This window comes from Chaetura pelagica, unplaced genomic scaffold (genome assembly GCF_000747805.2).
Source record: "Chaetura pelagica isolate M959 unplaced genomic scaffold, ChaPel_1.0 scaffold530, whole genome shotgun sequence".
NCBI classification, from domain to species: Eukaryota; Metazoa; Chordata; class Aves; order Apodiformes; family Apodidae; genus Chaetura; species Chaetura pelagica.
In genome coordinates, this window is record NW_009951793.1 from 681255 (window position 1) to 693944 (window position 12690).

Here is a 12690-nt window from a genome sequence, read left to right on the forward strand (position 1 = left end):
GGCGTGGCCCTGGGTCCCGGGGGCGGGCGGGGCGGGGCCGGGCCGCGCTGCCCCGCGTTGGGCGTGAGGGAGCCGGGCAGCCCGCGGTGGGGTCCCCTGGGGGGGAGCTGCTCACAAAGAGGTGGGAAACGTGAAGATGTTCACGTTTCGAGCGAGCGGCAGTGTCCAAAACGGAGAGGCCCTACAAACCGACCCAACATGATCCATGAAGTGGCGTTGTTTCTAAAAAGCTCTACACAAGTGGTGAAATGAGTCCTGATGACTTGAAGTTTCATTTTCAGGTTTTTCAAGGCAGCGCACAGCAGCATTGCTGTAGTCGACAAAAAGACCCGCTACTTGTCTACATCCTTCGACATCAAAGCGTTAAAAACTGACGAAGATGAGCCTCTTGAACAACGAGATGCTGTTGGGGGATTCATTATCCCCCTTCAGCCAGCCGTGTTCGGTGGCTGAGGAGAGTCTGGGACTCCTCGATGACTACCTGGAGGTGGCCGAGCCCCTCGGTTCGCATGGGTTCTCCAGCGACAAGGCTAAGGCAGTCTCCTCCAATTGGCTTGCTGTGGACAGTTTAGGCAACACCATAGATAGCAGCCAGGGTAAGATTCTATTTATTTGCATGAAGTGCATAGATTACAGTGGTGCATAATATATTTGATAACGTTCCAGTTAAATAACAAAATTGCTAGGTTTTCATAAATGTGAAGGTAACCTTACATGCCTACCTCTGCATGGAGAGCATGTGCACTATGCTGCTTACACAGTACAGAACTGCTGTTTACTGGGCTGGTGTGCGGCTACGCTTCTGTAGCCCTTTTAATAACATCCCTACTGTTAAATACTACTCACTGGCAGAGGTCACAAGAAACAAGCATGGCTGTATGTTTCAAATGGCTTTGAATTATGCTGGTGTTGGAGTAAGAGGGATGGAATGTCGGAATAGTTGATGGCTTACAGTATACTCTCCAGTCTCCTGCAGTTAATGGTGGATTTTTCTGATGGTTGTGGTTTTTTATATACTAATACTAGAGATTGGGAAGGTGTTAAGTTTTTCTAGGTGATTTTCAGAAGCTTGAATTGCACTGACAGCTGATTTACTTAAATGGTATGGTTTTTTTTATTGTACAGAGGATGCCTTCTCTGGCATGGAGTGGATGGTGGAGAAGATGGATCTGAAGGAATTTGATTTTGATGCCCTGTTAGGTATGGAACATCTGGAAGCCACCGTCTCACCAGACGAGCTAATGGCCACGTTGGAAGACACGTGTGATCTCCTATTTAACCCTGCCATCCAGGAATTCCACAACAAAGAACCTCCACTGATAACTGACCTAATCACCCATCTCCCCGAATCTTCAATTGGAGCAGATCCCATGGCCCCATTAGCTTCCCTTTGGTCTTTCCCCCTCTCCCCAGGGTCTCTGACTTCCACTCCAGATCATTCATTTAGTTTAGAACTAGGCAGTGAAGTAGATGTTCTGGAAGGAGAAAGAAAACAGGAGGGCCCCACCTTTGTGGTAGTGATCACCAAGTCTGAGAAGGAGGAGGAGAACCATTCTGATGATAGTGGAATATGCATGAGCCCAGACTCCTACCTGGGAACCCCCCAGCATAGTCCAACCAACTCGGTTGGATCCCCCAATCACCAGTTTCCTGCAGATGCCAGCTGTGGCGCTGTGCGGTCCAAGCCGTATGATCACCCTGCAGAGAAGGTAGTGTCAGCAAAGATAAAAGGAGAAAAGAAAATAGATAAGAAACTGAAAAAGATGGAGCAGAATAAGACTGCTGCCACACGTTACCGGCAGAAGAAGAGGGCGGAACAGGAAGCACTGTCTGGGGAGTGCAGAGAGTTGGAGCAGAAGAATCAGGCCCTGAAGGAGAAAGCAGATTCTCTTAGTAAGGAAATCCAGTATTTAAAAGATCTAATTGAGGAGGTCCGCAAGGCCAAGGGCAAAAGAGCTAGAGTCCCTGAGTAGGGTAGTCAGCAGTTTCTATGTGCATGTATATAAGCTTCCTGCTAAAGCTGTGTATGGCTGTCTAATAAATTATTTTATAGTAAACTTAAAATTTTGGTGTGAAATAACTGGGTTATTTGTAAAGCAAGCATAGCTTGCACTACACATGGGTGTTAACAGACACTGAGCTCATGGGAGCATGATGTAACACCATCATTGTGTGCTCCTTGGTCTGCTGGGCAGTGGGTGCAGAGCAAGTGCACAAGAAGTGTGGCTGGTCACCCACATATGGTTTACATATGAGTGGCAAGACCTTACATACTTACACTGGAGGGAGGGGGGGTCATACTGTGGTGCCCCCAGCTTCTCAGTAGCAAAGATGATCCATTTGAAGAACTTTGGAGAATCCACTGAAGATCTTTGCAGACTGATAAGCAAAATCTGAGCTCTTTGCTGGGAACCTTCAAGATTTGGCAGATTGTAAAAAGTTTGCATGAAGAAAGATGCCAGTGGGCTGAAGCATGAAAGACATGGCAGCTTCTCCACCCAGCCACTGAATATTAACCCAATTTTAAGGTGTAAACATGGAATCACACAATGGTTTGAGTTGGAAGGGACCTTAAAGATCATCTAGTCCCAACCACCCTGCATGGGTAGGGACACTTCCCATTTGACCAGGTTGCTCAGTGCCCCATCCAACCTGGCCTTGAACACTTCCAGGGAAGCAGCATCCACAACTTCTATGGGCAGTATCTATTTTCACAGTAAAGATCTCTTTCTAATACCTAATTAAATTTAACCTTTTAATACTAAAAATCATTCCCCCTTGGTGTATCCCTACATGCCCTTGTGAAAAGGCCCTCCCTAGCTTTCCTATAGGTCCCTTCAGGTATTGGAAGGCTGCCATAAGGTCTCCTTCAGGCTGAACGACTCTCAACCTGTACTTGTAGAAGTGCTCCAGCCCTTTGATCATCTTTGTGGCCCTCCTGAACTTGCTCCATTAGCTCTGTCCTTGTGTGGGGGGCTCCAGAACTGGCCATACTACTGCAGGTGTGGTCACTGCCTTCTACCAAGGGAACAGACGAGTTGGTCCACAGAGCTAGTTCAGCTCTAGTCCCGATGCAGCCCTGCAGCTGGTGAAGTGAAGGTGCTGGTTGTGCTGGAACAGCCGTGTGCGTGCTGGGGATGCAGGTGGGGTTGTTGACAAGGAGCTGCCGCCTGGCTCCTGGGGCTGGCATTTCTCAGTGGGGCTGCGGCAGGTTAGTTAATGCTCTGGTGCTGGAGCATCGCAACAGGGAAGTTGCAATGGGAAAAAAACAATCCTGCTGTGATCATGTCTGCCTGTTCCACACTGCAGAGAACCTGAATGCAAAGATGACAGGCAGGTAGCAGGATGGTTTCTGCCTGTAAATATTAATTTATGCCTTTCTATTTGTGGGTGAGTTGAATCTAGGCATTCAGTGCAAGGAAATGTTGGTTCTAGTTCTGTGAGGTTCTGAATATCATTGAACGTCCATGTCCAGTGTGTCCATATTCTCCTAACAGAAGCTTCAGGATTTGGGACATGCCATTTTTAATTATTTTGTGTGTGAGTCTTTTTTCTTTTTTTAGCGACTGATACCCAGATTTAGTGGCATCTAATCCCTGCTTGACCTGCTGGAGCCAGCTTTGGCATGTGGACATGCACATCCTTCCCCACAGAGTTAAGATTCCTCCCCGCTTGCACTGACACGACCTCAGTAAGCTGCCTGGCTCAGGCACCTGCACGTCCCAGCCTGGCTGGCATGTGCACGCGGTGCTGCAGCTTCAGGACTGGCCTCAGCCAGCGCTGATCGGGGAGGGAAAAGGTCCCCAATGTTATTTAAAACAGAAAAATGGTCTGTCCCATTGCAGCCTCCTGAGTGTCCCGGTTTCATAGAATGGTTTGTACTGGAAGGGACCTTAAAGATCACCTAGATCCAACCCCCCTGCATGGGCAGGGACACCTCCCACCAGACCAGGTTGGTCCAATCCCCATCCAACCTGGCCTTGAACACTTCCAGGGATGGGGCTTCCACAACTTACCTGGGCAACCGGTTCCAGTGTCTCACCATCCTCACACTAAAGAATGTCTTCCTAATGTCTAACTTAAATCTCCCCTCTTCCAGTTTTATTCCATTACCTCTCATTCTCTTGCTAAAAGCCCTTGTAAAAAGTCACTCCCCAGCTTTCCTGTAGCCCCTTCAGGTGCTGGAAGGTCACTATAAGGTCTCCCCAAAAAGCCTTCTCTTCTCCAGGCTGAAAAATCCCAACCCTCTCAGCCTGACTCCAAGACCTCTGATCTTCTTTGTGGCCCTTCTCTGGACTTGCTCCAACAGCTCCATGTCCTTCTTGCATTGGGAGCCCCAGAACTAGACACAGCTCTCCAAAGTGGGGTCTCACGAGAGCTGAATAAAGGGGGGGAGAATCATCTCCCTTGACCTGCTGGCCATGCTTCTTTTGGTGCAGCCTAGGACACAGTCCTTCATGTGCTTGGTCTCAGCTGAGCCACAGAAAAACATGGTAACCTGCATGAACATACGAGTGAGTGGCTCCTCTGTGCAGGGGAAACCTCTCTTCTCTCCAAATCAATCCCCCTTTTCATCCATGAGGCAACCACCTCTGCATCCCTCACATCCATTGCAACTTCTGCTTAAACCCGGCAGCAGCCTGGGCTGTGGGGGCAATAGATGTAGTTTGCAGCCTTTACTCACCTCACCCAAAGCCTGGAAAGATGTCAATACATTTTCCCCCAGCCCCACCCCATCCAGGGCCATCCGTGAGCCACCCCTGACTGAAATATTTTTTTTTCTTTGAGTTCATGCTCTGCAGGCAGGCGAGGCAGCGTCTGTGCTGGCCAGGAAACACACGGTTCTGCTTTCTACAGCTCTCCAGAGAATACGTAGCTCCAATTTACCAAATTGCACTCACTCCAGGGAAGGAAGATCAGAGCTGGAGCAGGAGACAAAGAACACACGACGCACCCATGCTGCTTTGCTCCCTGCCCTCTCTACCCATGTGTGCATTTTATAGAGCTGCTTGCAGGAGGACCAGAAACCTGCCCTTTAAGACCAGCTGGTGTCATCGCTATTTGCCGAGGCTCTGAGCTTGCAGCTCTGCAGAGACAGCCGGTATGGCAACCTTATGCAACGCCTGCTGAAATGACGCCGTGTCTCTATACTTAGTAACTTAGTTAAGCTTTTAACACTGGCTAGAGATTAGGGCTGACTCTTCCCTTTGTGTTTTTCACTCGGGCTTTTCTTCCAGGCTTGTTATTAGGCGCAGCCAGCATCCCAGCACCTGGCTCTGCCTTCCAGCAGCCTGCCCAGTGTGCTGCTGCAGCTAAGGGACACCGAGGACACGTTACAGACCCCAGCCTGCTGAAGGAAAAATCCGATAGCCTCTTGCCTGGTGAATGATTTTACATTTTGCAAACTGCAGGAGCTGCCTTCTTTCTCTCACAGCCTCTCGGAACAAATGTGCTTCAATCAAATCCTTGCAGCTTGCACACAGCGTGATGTATGAATAGTCCAGAAAGAGATTGTAGTGCATGAAATGCAGGCTTTACCTACCCCTGGAGGAGCCCAGTTCTTCTCCATACTTGGAAAGAGCAGAATTCCCCAGATCTATGTTATATAAAGCTGTTTGAATCTGAAGTTGGCATGGCTGGTGGGATATCTGTCTCAGTTGTTTTTCCTCGGAATTAAGGGCAGTGAAGTGGACTTCACACACACAGAGTGCATGACTCTTAGGCTGCTGATCCCTCAGCTGATGTTGTACTTCAAGGCAAACAGGGGTCTGATATTGCCATACATAAGCAAACAACCCCTGGTGGTTCACTGCTTGCAATGCTGCGCTGACAACGTATGACCCCTTCTTATGAGCTTTTTTCTGCTGTTACCACAATATTTATAACTACTTTCCTCTTCCGCCTACCTTTAGAGAGGTCCAGGTGCTTGCACTTTGCAAACAAAAAGGGGAAACCACCACTGCTGATAACTTCTCTGCATGCCTGTGTGGAGAGCTAGATGCACCTTTGCAGCACGCTTACAAAAATAAATCCCCAGATGCAGCTTTGGAGAATGAGGAAAGAATGATCATAAAATCTTCCAAACAGCATTTGCCCTGGCAGAGAGCCCAGAAATAACTGCAAGGACATACTGCCCTTTGGGAGATGAACACTCCCCTGGTGCTACTGAGCTGGACTGGTTGAAAGAAAATGTGGGTTATTCTGATCGAAACAAATTCATACAGTGAATTCACAGCTCCTTCTCCCTAGCCTCAAAGCCATGTGGACTCCAGAGATGAGCCATGTGCCTCTTGAAAAAAATGTACTCCTTGTTTCACCCACATTTCCTACAGCTTCCCCTTTATTTATTTTTTTTTAATTATTATCATTTTTTTAGGTATAGATCAGCTTCTGTTCTTGGCATATCAACGTACTTTCTCTGTTTTGAGATGTCCCTGGCATTCTCCACCCTTACTGCTGCCTAGCCACCCTTTTTCTCCACTTAATAAACCTGTTCCTAATTCAGAAAGATTTTTTGGGATGGGAAATCTATACATTTTTGGTTGGAATAACACATTTGCTTTCTGAAGGCAAATTTTCAATTTGTGCATACTCATTTTTTTCCTAATCTGGTTCAAGTGGCTTCTGGAGACAACCTCCCTTCCTTCCTCCTCCTGACGTACTCATAGCCTTGCCATGCAGCCCAGCACATACACTCCTGTTACACTTCATTTCCAGTTAAAACAGTCTTGGTGTCTTACCACAAGCACCCCTTGCTGGGCCAAAAAAGCTCATTTTTGCTGACTTTCCCATTGAAACGCCTTAAGCCCACAGGTTTGGTCTTGTGAATTAACAGAGGAGTTCAGTCCTCTGACCTAGTCAATACCATTTTGGCTGCTCAGGTATACCAGGTATGCTGCCTTTGCATTGTTTTCAGTGCAGTCATGCAGTGTCACAAGCCACCAAATGAAGCTAGCTCTACCCACAAGCTCCAATTTCCCTATGACATAGGTGCATGTTCTCCAAGTAATGGCTGGCTGCCTCTCATTTCTCCTTCAGCTGCTCTTTTTCTCTCTTTCACACATACACACACTTTTAAAAACTGGCAGGGAGCAAGTCCTTAGTGCAGCAAACACTTCAGCTTAATTTATATAGGGCAGAGAATCTTCTTTGCATCTCCATTGCAGCGTGTCGGCGGTCAGAGAAGAGACCTCATCTTTGCCTCCCATTAAAGAAGATGAATGAACTCACTGACATGCAAACAGTGCAGCTCAGGACAGACCATCTTGGCTCCATTACTGGTTAGTCCTGCCAACAGCTAATTTGTTCAGAAAAAGGTGCATGTAACCCTGTAGACAGACTCAGAGCAACCTTCATGCTTCTTGTTTCCCCTGCCCCCACCAGTTAGTGCTTGGCAATGTTAATCCTATTTAATGTAACTATGGATAGATATGCAAACCTTTAATCCGTCTCAAACCTACTAACCCTTCAGCCTGGCTTGGCTGCCGTTCCTCATCTTGAGCTGTAAACAGGCATTAGGCAGCCTGCCGCCTTCTGCACTCCTTGTTTTTAATTTAATTGATGGGTCTTCTTGTCTTAAAATGAGAAACTTCCTTTCGCTGTAACTTCCCTTTAGTGAGCTGTTCAGGGCACTGCTGCTGTGCACCCTTTCTACAGCTACCAGTCCCTTACCCAGGCTGTCCAGGAGCCCATCACTGCTGTAGGTGCTGGTCATAAGCAAGACTGAAATGGAAGTCAGTCACAGAAAAGAAATCAGAGGCTGAGATTACCAAGGGTTTTTAGGACACTTTCCCCAGGTTTCCCTCCACAGCTTTTTAGGCATTTCAAAGCTTGTTTGCTGAGCAAGTTATACAGCCTGCCTTTTTTCACTGGCAGCCAGGTTTGTTACTGCTGTGTCATTTCAGAGGCAAGAAGTTGGTTACTGTCCTGAGAGAACACGTTTTCTTAGCTTACATTTGCAGTTCTCCCCTCTCCCAATATGCATCTAATGTTGGTAATAGCTGTTGTTGCTTTAAGACTTGCTGATACAGCAGAGGCTGAATCAGCTTACATTTAGCTTGTACCCGTCCAAACAAATTCTCCTCTTTGCTTTCTGTTCAGATAACAAGGGAGCAATAGGCCATTAGCCAGCCTGATGAATCTTATTCACAATAAGCTAGCTCAACACTAAGCATCTGGGAACTATTCAGCCTCCTCTAAACCGCTTCCCTGGAAAGGTTCTATCCCATTAATAACACTCCAGAGCTTTTATTTGCATTTATATTAAAGCTGCTGTTGCTGCCTCCCATTCTGGGAATGCAGTGTAAGATGGCACCCTCCTGCTTCTTCCTGAGCTCAGCTACCTCTGCTTTCTGCTGCAGGATGCTCGGCTGGTGTCGCAGAGCTGGGAAGAGAGCCAGCAGCCCGATGAGCTCAGCCAGCATGTGGCCTTCATCCCAGATGCCTCCCTGCACAGTGGATCAGCATGGGAGAGAAATGCTGTCCAGCAGGTCCAAAGGTTGCGGGCTGCAGCTTGTTAGCTTCCAGCGTGGGAACTGGATGTTGGAGGCCAACTAGGAAAACCAGCTATGGCAGATGCTCCTTCCCTAACCCCCCCTTCTCTCCTACATGGGGGAGAAAATTCTGGCTGCAAGGAACAGAGAGATGGCACATGTTGCCATAGAACAGCCACCTCCTGGGGTCTCAGGAGAGCCAAGGTGCTGGCACACTCTAGGCCTGACTAGACCATAACACAGAGAGTTGGGAGAATGAGAAGACGTCTTGTCACCAGGCACATGCAACAGGCTGGCACCTATTCTCCCCTCTAGCTTCAAGACATTTGCCTTAGGGGCCAACTCCTGTCCTTACCCAGTGTTCACGCTGTTCTTTCATTCTTTGTTGGCTGTACAACCCTGTTTGATTTCAGGTGACACAACCCAGTAGTCAGGTAACTTTACACTCTTCAGCAATATGACACCTTGTGGCATGTAGCCACCAGAACTACGTTGATTACTTATGTTGGCCCTATTAGTCTTTCCAGCCAGAAATGAGAGCCGCCTTCCAACTTTGAAACTCCACAGATGTAAGTGTTATTATCCTAGAGGAAAATTGCTCTGGGCCCTACTTCAAAGTTCCTCATTAACTTTGAAAGAACAACTTTCCTGTTTGCTTACATTTGCAAGCAAACAAGCTGGGTTTTGTACAAAGAGAGTGAACCACATTACCCTAGTCGTCCTTCCTGGAGCAACAAAAGATGGTTTTGCTTTCCTCAGCCTGCAGAAGGGCCTGGGAGGCTGCATAGGAGGAACTGAGAGAGGAGGCACAGGAGGTGACATGAAGAACCTTGGTAAGGTTGAAGGAACTGCCAAATACTGAAGATAAGAGCTTGAAACAAAGTAAAACCCCAGAAATATGCCTCTTTCAAAAGTCAAGTTGTGGCACAGCCAGCTTTTTCACACTGTTAGTGTGCTCCATGACAGCTGTGTGTGTTCGACGAGCTCACACACACACTGCAGAGGTTTTAGAAAGACATGTGCTGCATACACATTTTCAAACTGTAGTGCTTCCTTTCTTTTAAGAAACAGTCATTCTCTTTTTTTACACATCTTTGTAATGCTGGGAGTAAGAACAAACTGAAAAAGAAGGGAACTGGTCTTTGAACTGTTCTATATTTACCACTTTTGGCTGCAGATAGTTGAAGTTGATCCTATTACAAGAAATCCCCTCCCATGTGCCATTACACAATTTCCAGTATGTTCACTCTTCCCCCTGTCTGGACCTCATACATGACCTCATGGTCATGGGTGACCTTCCTTCCCATGCAGACACGAGGGGAAGAACACAACAGGGGCACAGACTCAAAAAGATGGCACCAGGAATTACAACCAGAGAGCAGGGAAGGAAAACCAAATTCCTGCCAGTGCCGACATCTAAGCAGCTGCAGCTTAGGTCAGCCAAGCCCCTTGTAATCAGCTCCCGAGTCTAACCACGGCTTGGCTCTAGTTGTCCTCCTTACCTCTTTTTTTCCAAAGGTTACTTTCCATCTTAGGGAAGGGGCAGGAAAGGGCAGTGCCGGAGGGTTCCCCGCGGCACATTTATAGTGGTTTAGTGCAGTGTCTGGAACAACACTCCCACCTGCCGGGCCTCCCATTTGTTGCAGTCGGGAATTTAGCAGTATTCTGATAGAAAAAAATTCCCTTCGACCCAGCACCACACACAGCTTCTGGCTCCGAAGACGTTAACTTCATGCCGAGGCTAACGTCTGGGCCGGAACCCCTCCTGGCTACAGGATTTGGCAGCACCCAGCAGCAGTGCCCGCCTCGCCGAACCTTTGGTGTAAGCATCCAAAGGACAACTTTCTCCATGTTAAAAAGCTCTGCCTTGAAGAGACCATGAGCAGGCAAAAAAAACCACAACCAACCAAAAAAAAAAGAGTCATCTCTGATCCAACCTGCACTCTTTGAAGGCCTGAGCATGTCAGAGAGATTAAATATGTGTGTCAGCATGAATCACACAAGTGAGTCATCCTAAAGAGAGGGGTGTTTGGATCAGAACAGTGACAGGGTTTGTCTTCATGAATTGTAACCTGTCTTAATAATCACTATTATAAAGGCAAAGAGAAGCAGCGTTTGCAACAATTATTTAATCAAAAGACATATACAAAGTTTTTGCAATGACTGAAAAACCTGACAGAGGCTGTAATAACAGAAACTCCTGGGCTACTCCAGTTTAAGTGTCTTTCAAAGCATCCTTCCCTTCTGATGATTTTGTTACTGCCAGTCCAAAACATTTCTCCATTCAGATACTGTGCTTTAAAGCTCCCTGCCAAGTAACTCAGGCACCAGAAGCCTTACATCCTGAGGAAGAGGAACAAGGTGTAAATTTGGCTTGTTCCACCCTTCTACATTAAGAATGCAAGACATGTTGGCTGAAGATTATAAAGTCTTAGAGCCAAGAGAACCTCCATGGCTCTAACTCGCCAGTAACAAATTTTGCAGAGATGAGGAGCTTCTCTGCAAGTGTGACATCAGAACCCTTGCTGCCAGAGACACGTCTCCTTTGTCCCATCTCAAGCACGCTAAGGAAATGGCCAGTCCTGTGTGCTGAGCACTCAGCTGCAGGACTGGAGCTGTCAGAACCCCAGTCATGTTTATGGTCTCCCAAAATACTCCCTCTCAAATTTACGGAAATCTTCCTCAGTAAAGACAGTGCCCTCAGGCTTCTTCTTTGCTGCCTTCTTCGGAGGCTGATCTTTGGCCTTCCTTCCTCTGTTCTGAGCAAGTACCTTCAGACAAGAAAAACAGGAAAAAAAGAAGTCATTGTTATCTAGACCAAACCACAAAACAGTGACTTTCAAGCTCACCTGCAGCATCCTTGCTGTTCTGCTAGTAACCTACTGTATCTTGGACTGCCTCCAAACATGAGTGATAGGCAATTACTGATGTTAAAGCAGGTCATGAGGACAACAGTAAATACCAATTTATTATATGGAGTAAAATGCAAAACTACTCTCAAGTGTCAGAGATAGAAACACTAGTTTCAATTCAGATTTTTCTGAAACTGTGACCTTCTTTTACTCTGCCTCTCCATGACACAACCTGGAAACCCTGGAACAACCTGGAAATTGGTGGAATTCACTCAGCATTTTCTAATACACTATCACATCCTTTCACAGTCTCCAGCCTGAGAAACACCAGTCTAAACCACTTGGTTTGTTTATGTAAGTTTACAGCCTGTATCTCCGAAAACCAGCCCAAGATTCTAGCAGTGATGGCTGCTTTCCTCTTCAAATCCTGGCATGAGATCACCTTTTGGGGAAGACCACTGGTTAAATTCTCAAATTATGAGCAACATCATTCCAAATACTACAAAATTCCTATGACATGAGCCAGCAGCACATCTGGTTCCTTGCTAAACAGCCTCCAACTACACAGGAGACCAGTTCAACTGACAGCCAGGAGAAGGCCTGAACCAGGGTTTCTTTGCAGCTGAAGCTATGAAATATTTTTGGTAATTAAGAAAAGCAACGATTGTCAGTAGATTTTAACTAGTATCTGAGAACATTGTAGGCAACAACAAAACAACAAGAGTTTAACATTTATTGGTTTGCCAGTGCAGAAATTCCTCCAGGCCACTTGCAGACAGAAACTTGACTCCTTTGTGCAGGGTCTAAGCTGGAAGATCTGTGAATGATTCCCATCCACTTAGGTTCCTCAGCAGAAGCAGACACACAAAGAAATTATGGTCTTACTTGTTCTGTGATGGCTTTGTTTGCAACAACTCGTCCCTTCAACATGTACTGCAGGTTTGTTCTCAAGTGATTCACGGGCTTCCTCTTGTGATACTCCTCTAGATCAGAGCAGAGCGAGAAGAAAAGCCATCAGCTTCTCCTCAAGGCAGCTCGCAAGGAGAGACACAGGGTGACTGATCAGCAAGGCCCCGGGAGAAAGTAACACGGCTCCAGCTCAGCGATAGGGCCGCTCCCGCAGGTCAGGCTGTGTTGGAGCGGGGGAAGCTCGCAGGGAACCCGGGAGAACGGGAAGGGACGGACACAACTGGGGGAGCTGGTGCGAGGGCTGCGGAGGAGGCCACAGCTGCTTCCCTCTCCCCCAGCAGCCGGGCCGGGACTCACCTATTGCCGACTTCACGACTCTGCCCTTGACCGTGGCCTTATTTCCGAGGGCCCCCACCACCCTCCTCCGCCTGGCGGCC

At 47.4% G+C, this 12690-nt stretch overlaps 2 protein-coding genes across 2 annotated transcripts; one reads left to right on the forward strand and one right to left on the reverse strand.

Annotated features, from left to right (window-relative positions):
• The first annotated feature begins 257 nt into the window (after positions 1-257).
• Positions 258-2060, forward strand: ATF4 (activating transcription factor 4). Its single transcript, XM_010004950.1, has 2 exons — positions 258-596; positions 1126-2060. Exons 1-2 carry the CDS (start codon positions 380-382, stop codon positions 1971-1973), a joined length of 1065 nt encoding a protein of 354 aa, XP_010003252.1. The 5' UTR covers positions 258-379; the 3' UTR covers positions 1974-2060.
• A 9068-nt stretch (positions 2061-11128) lies between these two features.
• RPS19BP1 (ribosomal protein S19 binding protein 1) lies at positions 11129-12689 on the reverse strand (the record flags this gene model as incomplete). Its single annotated transcript, XM_010006736.1, has 3 exons — positions 11129-11263; positions 12230-12327; positions 12611-12689. Coding segments are annotated over 3 exons (312 nt in total), but the record flags the coding sequence as incomplete, so codon positions are not given.
• Between the last annotated feature and the right edge of the window lies 1 nt (position 12690).

Bases quoted from the DNA above. Each gene is read 5' to 3' on its own strand.
- ATF4 (XM_010004950.1), top strand. From the start codon at position 380: ATGAGCCTCTTGAACAACGAGATGCTGTTGGGGGATTCATTATCCCCC. The intron at 597-1,125 runs GTAAGATTCTAT...TTTATTGTACAG, and splicing joins CACCATAGATAGCAGCCAGG to AGGATGCCTTCTCTGGCATG.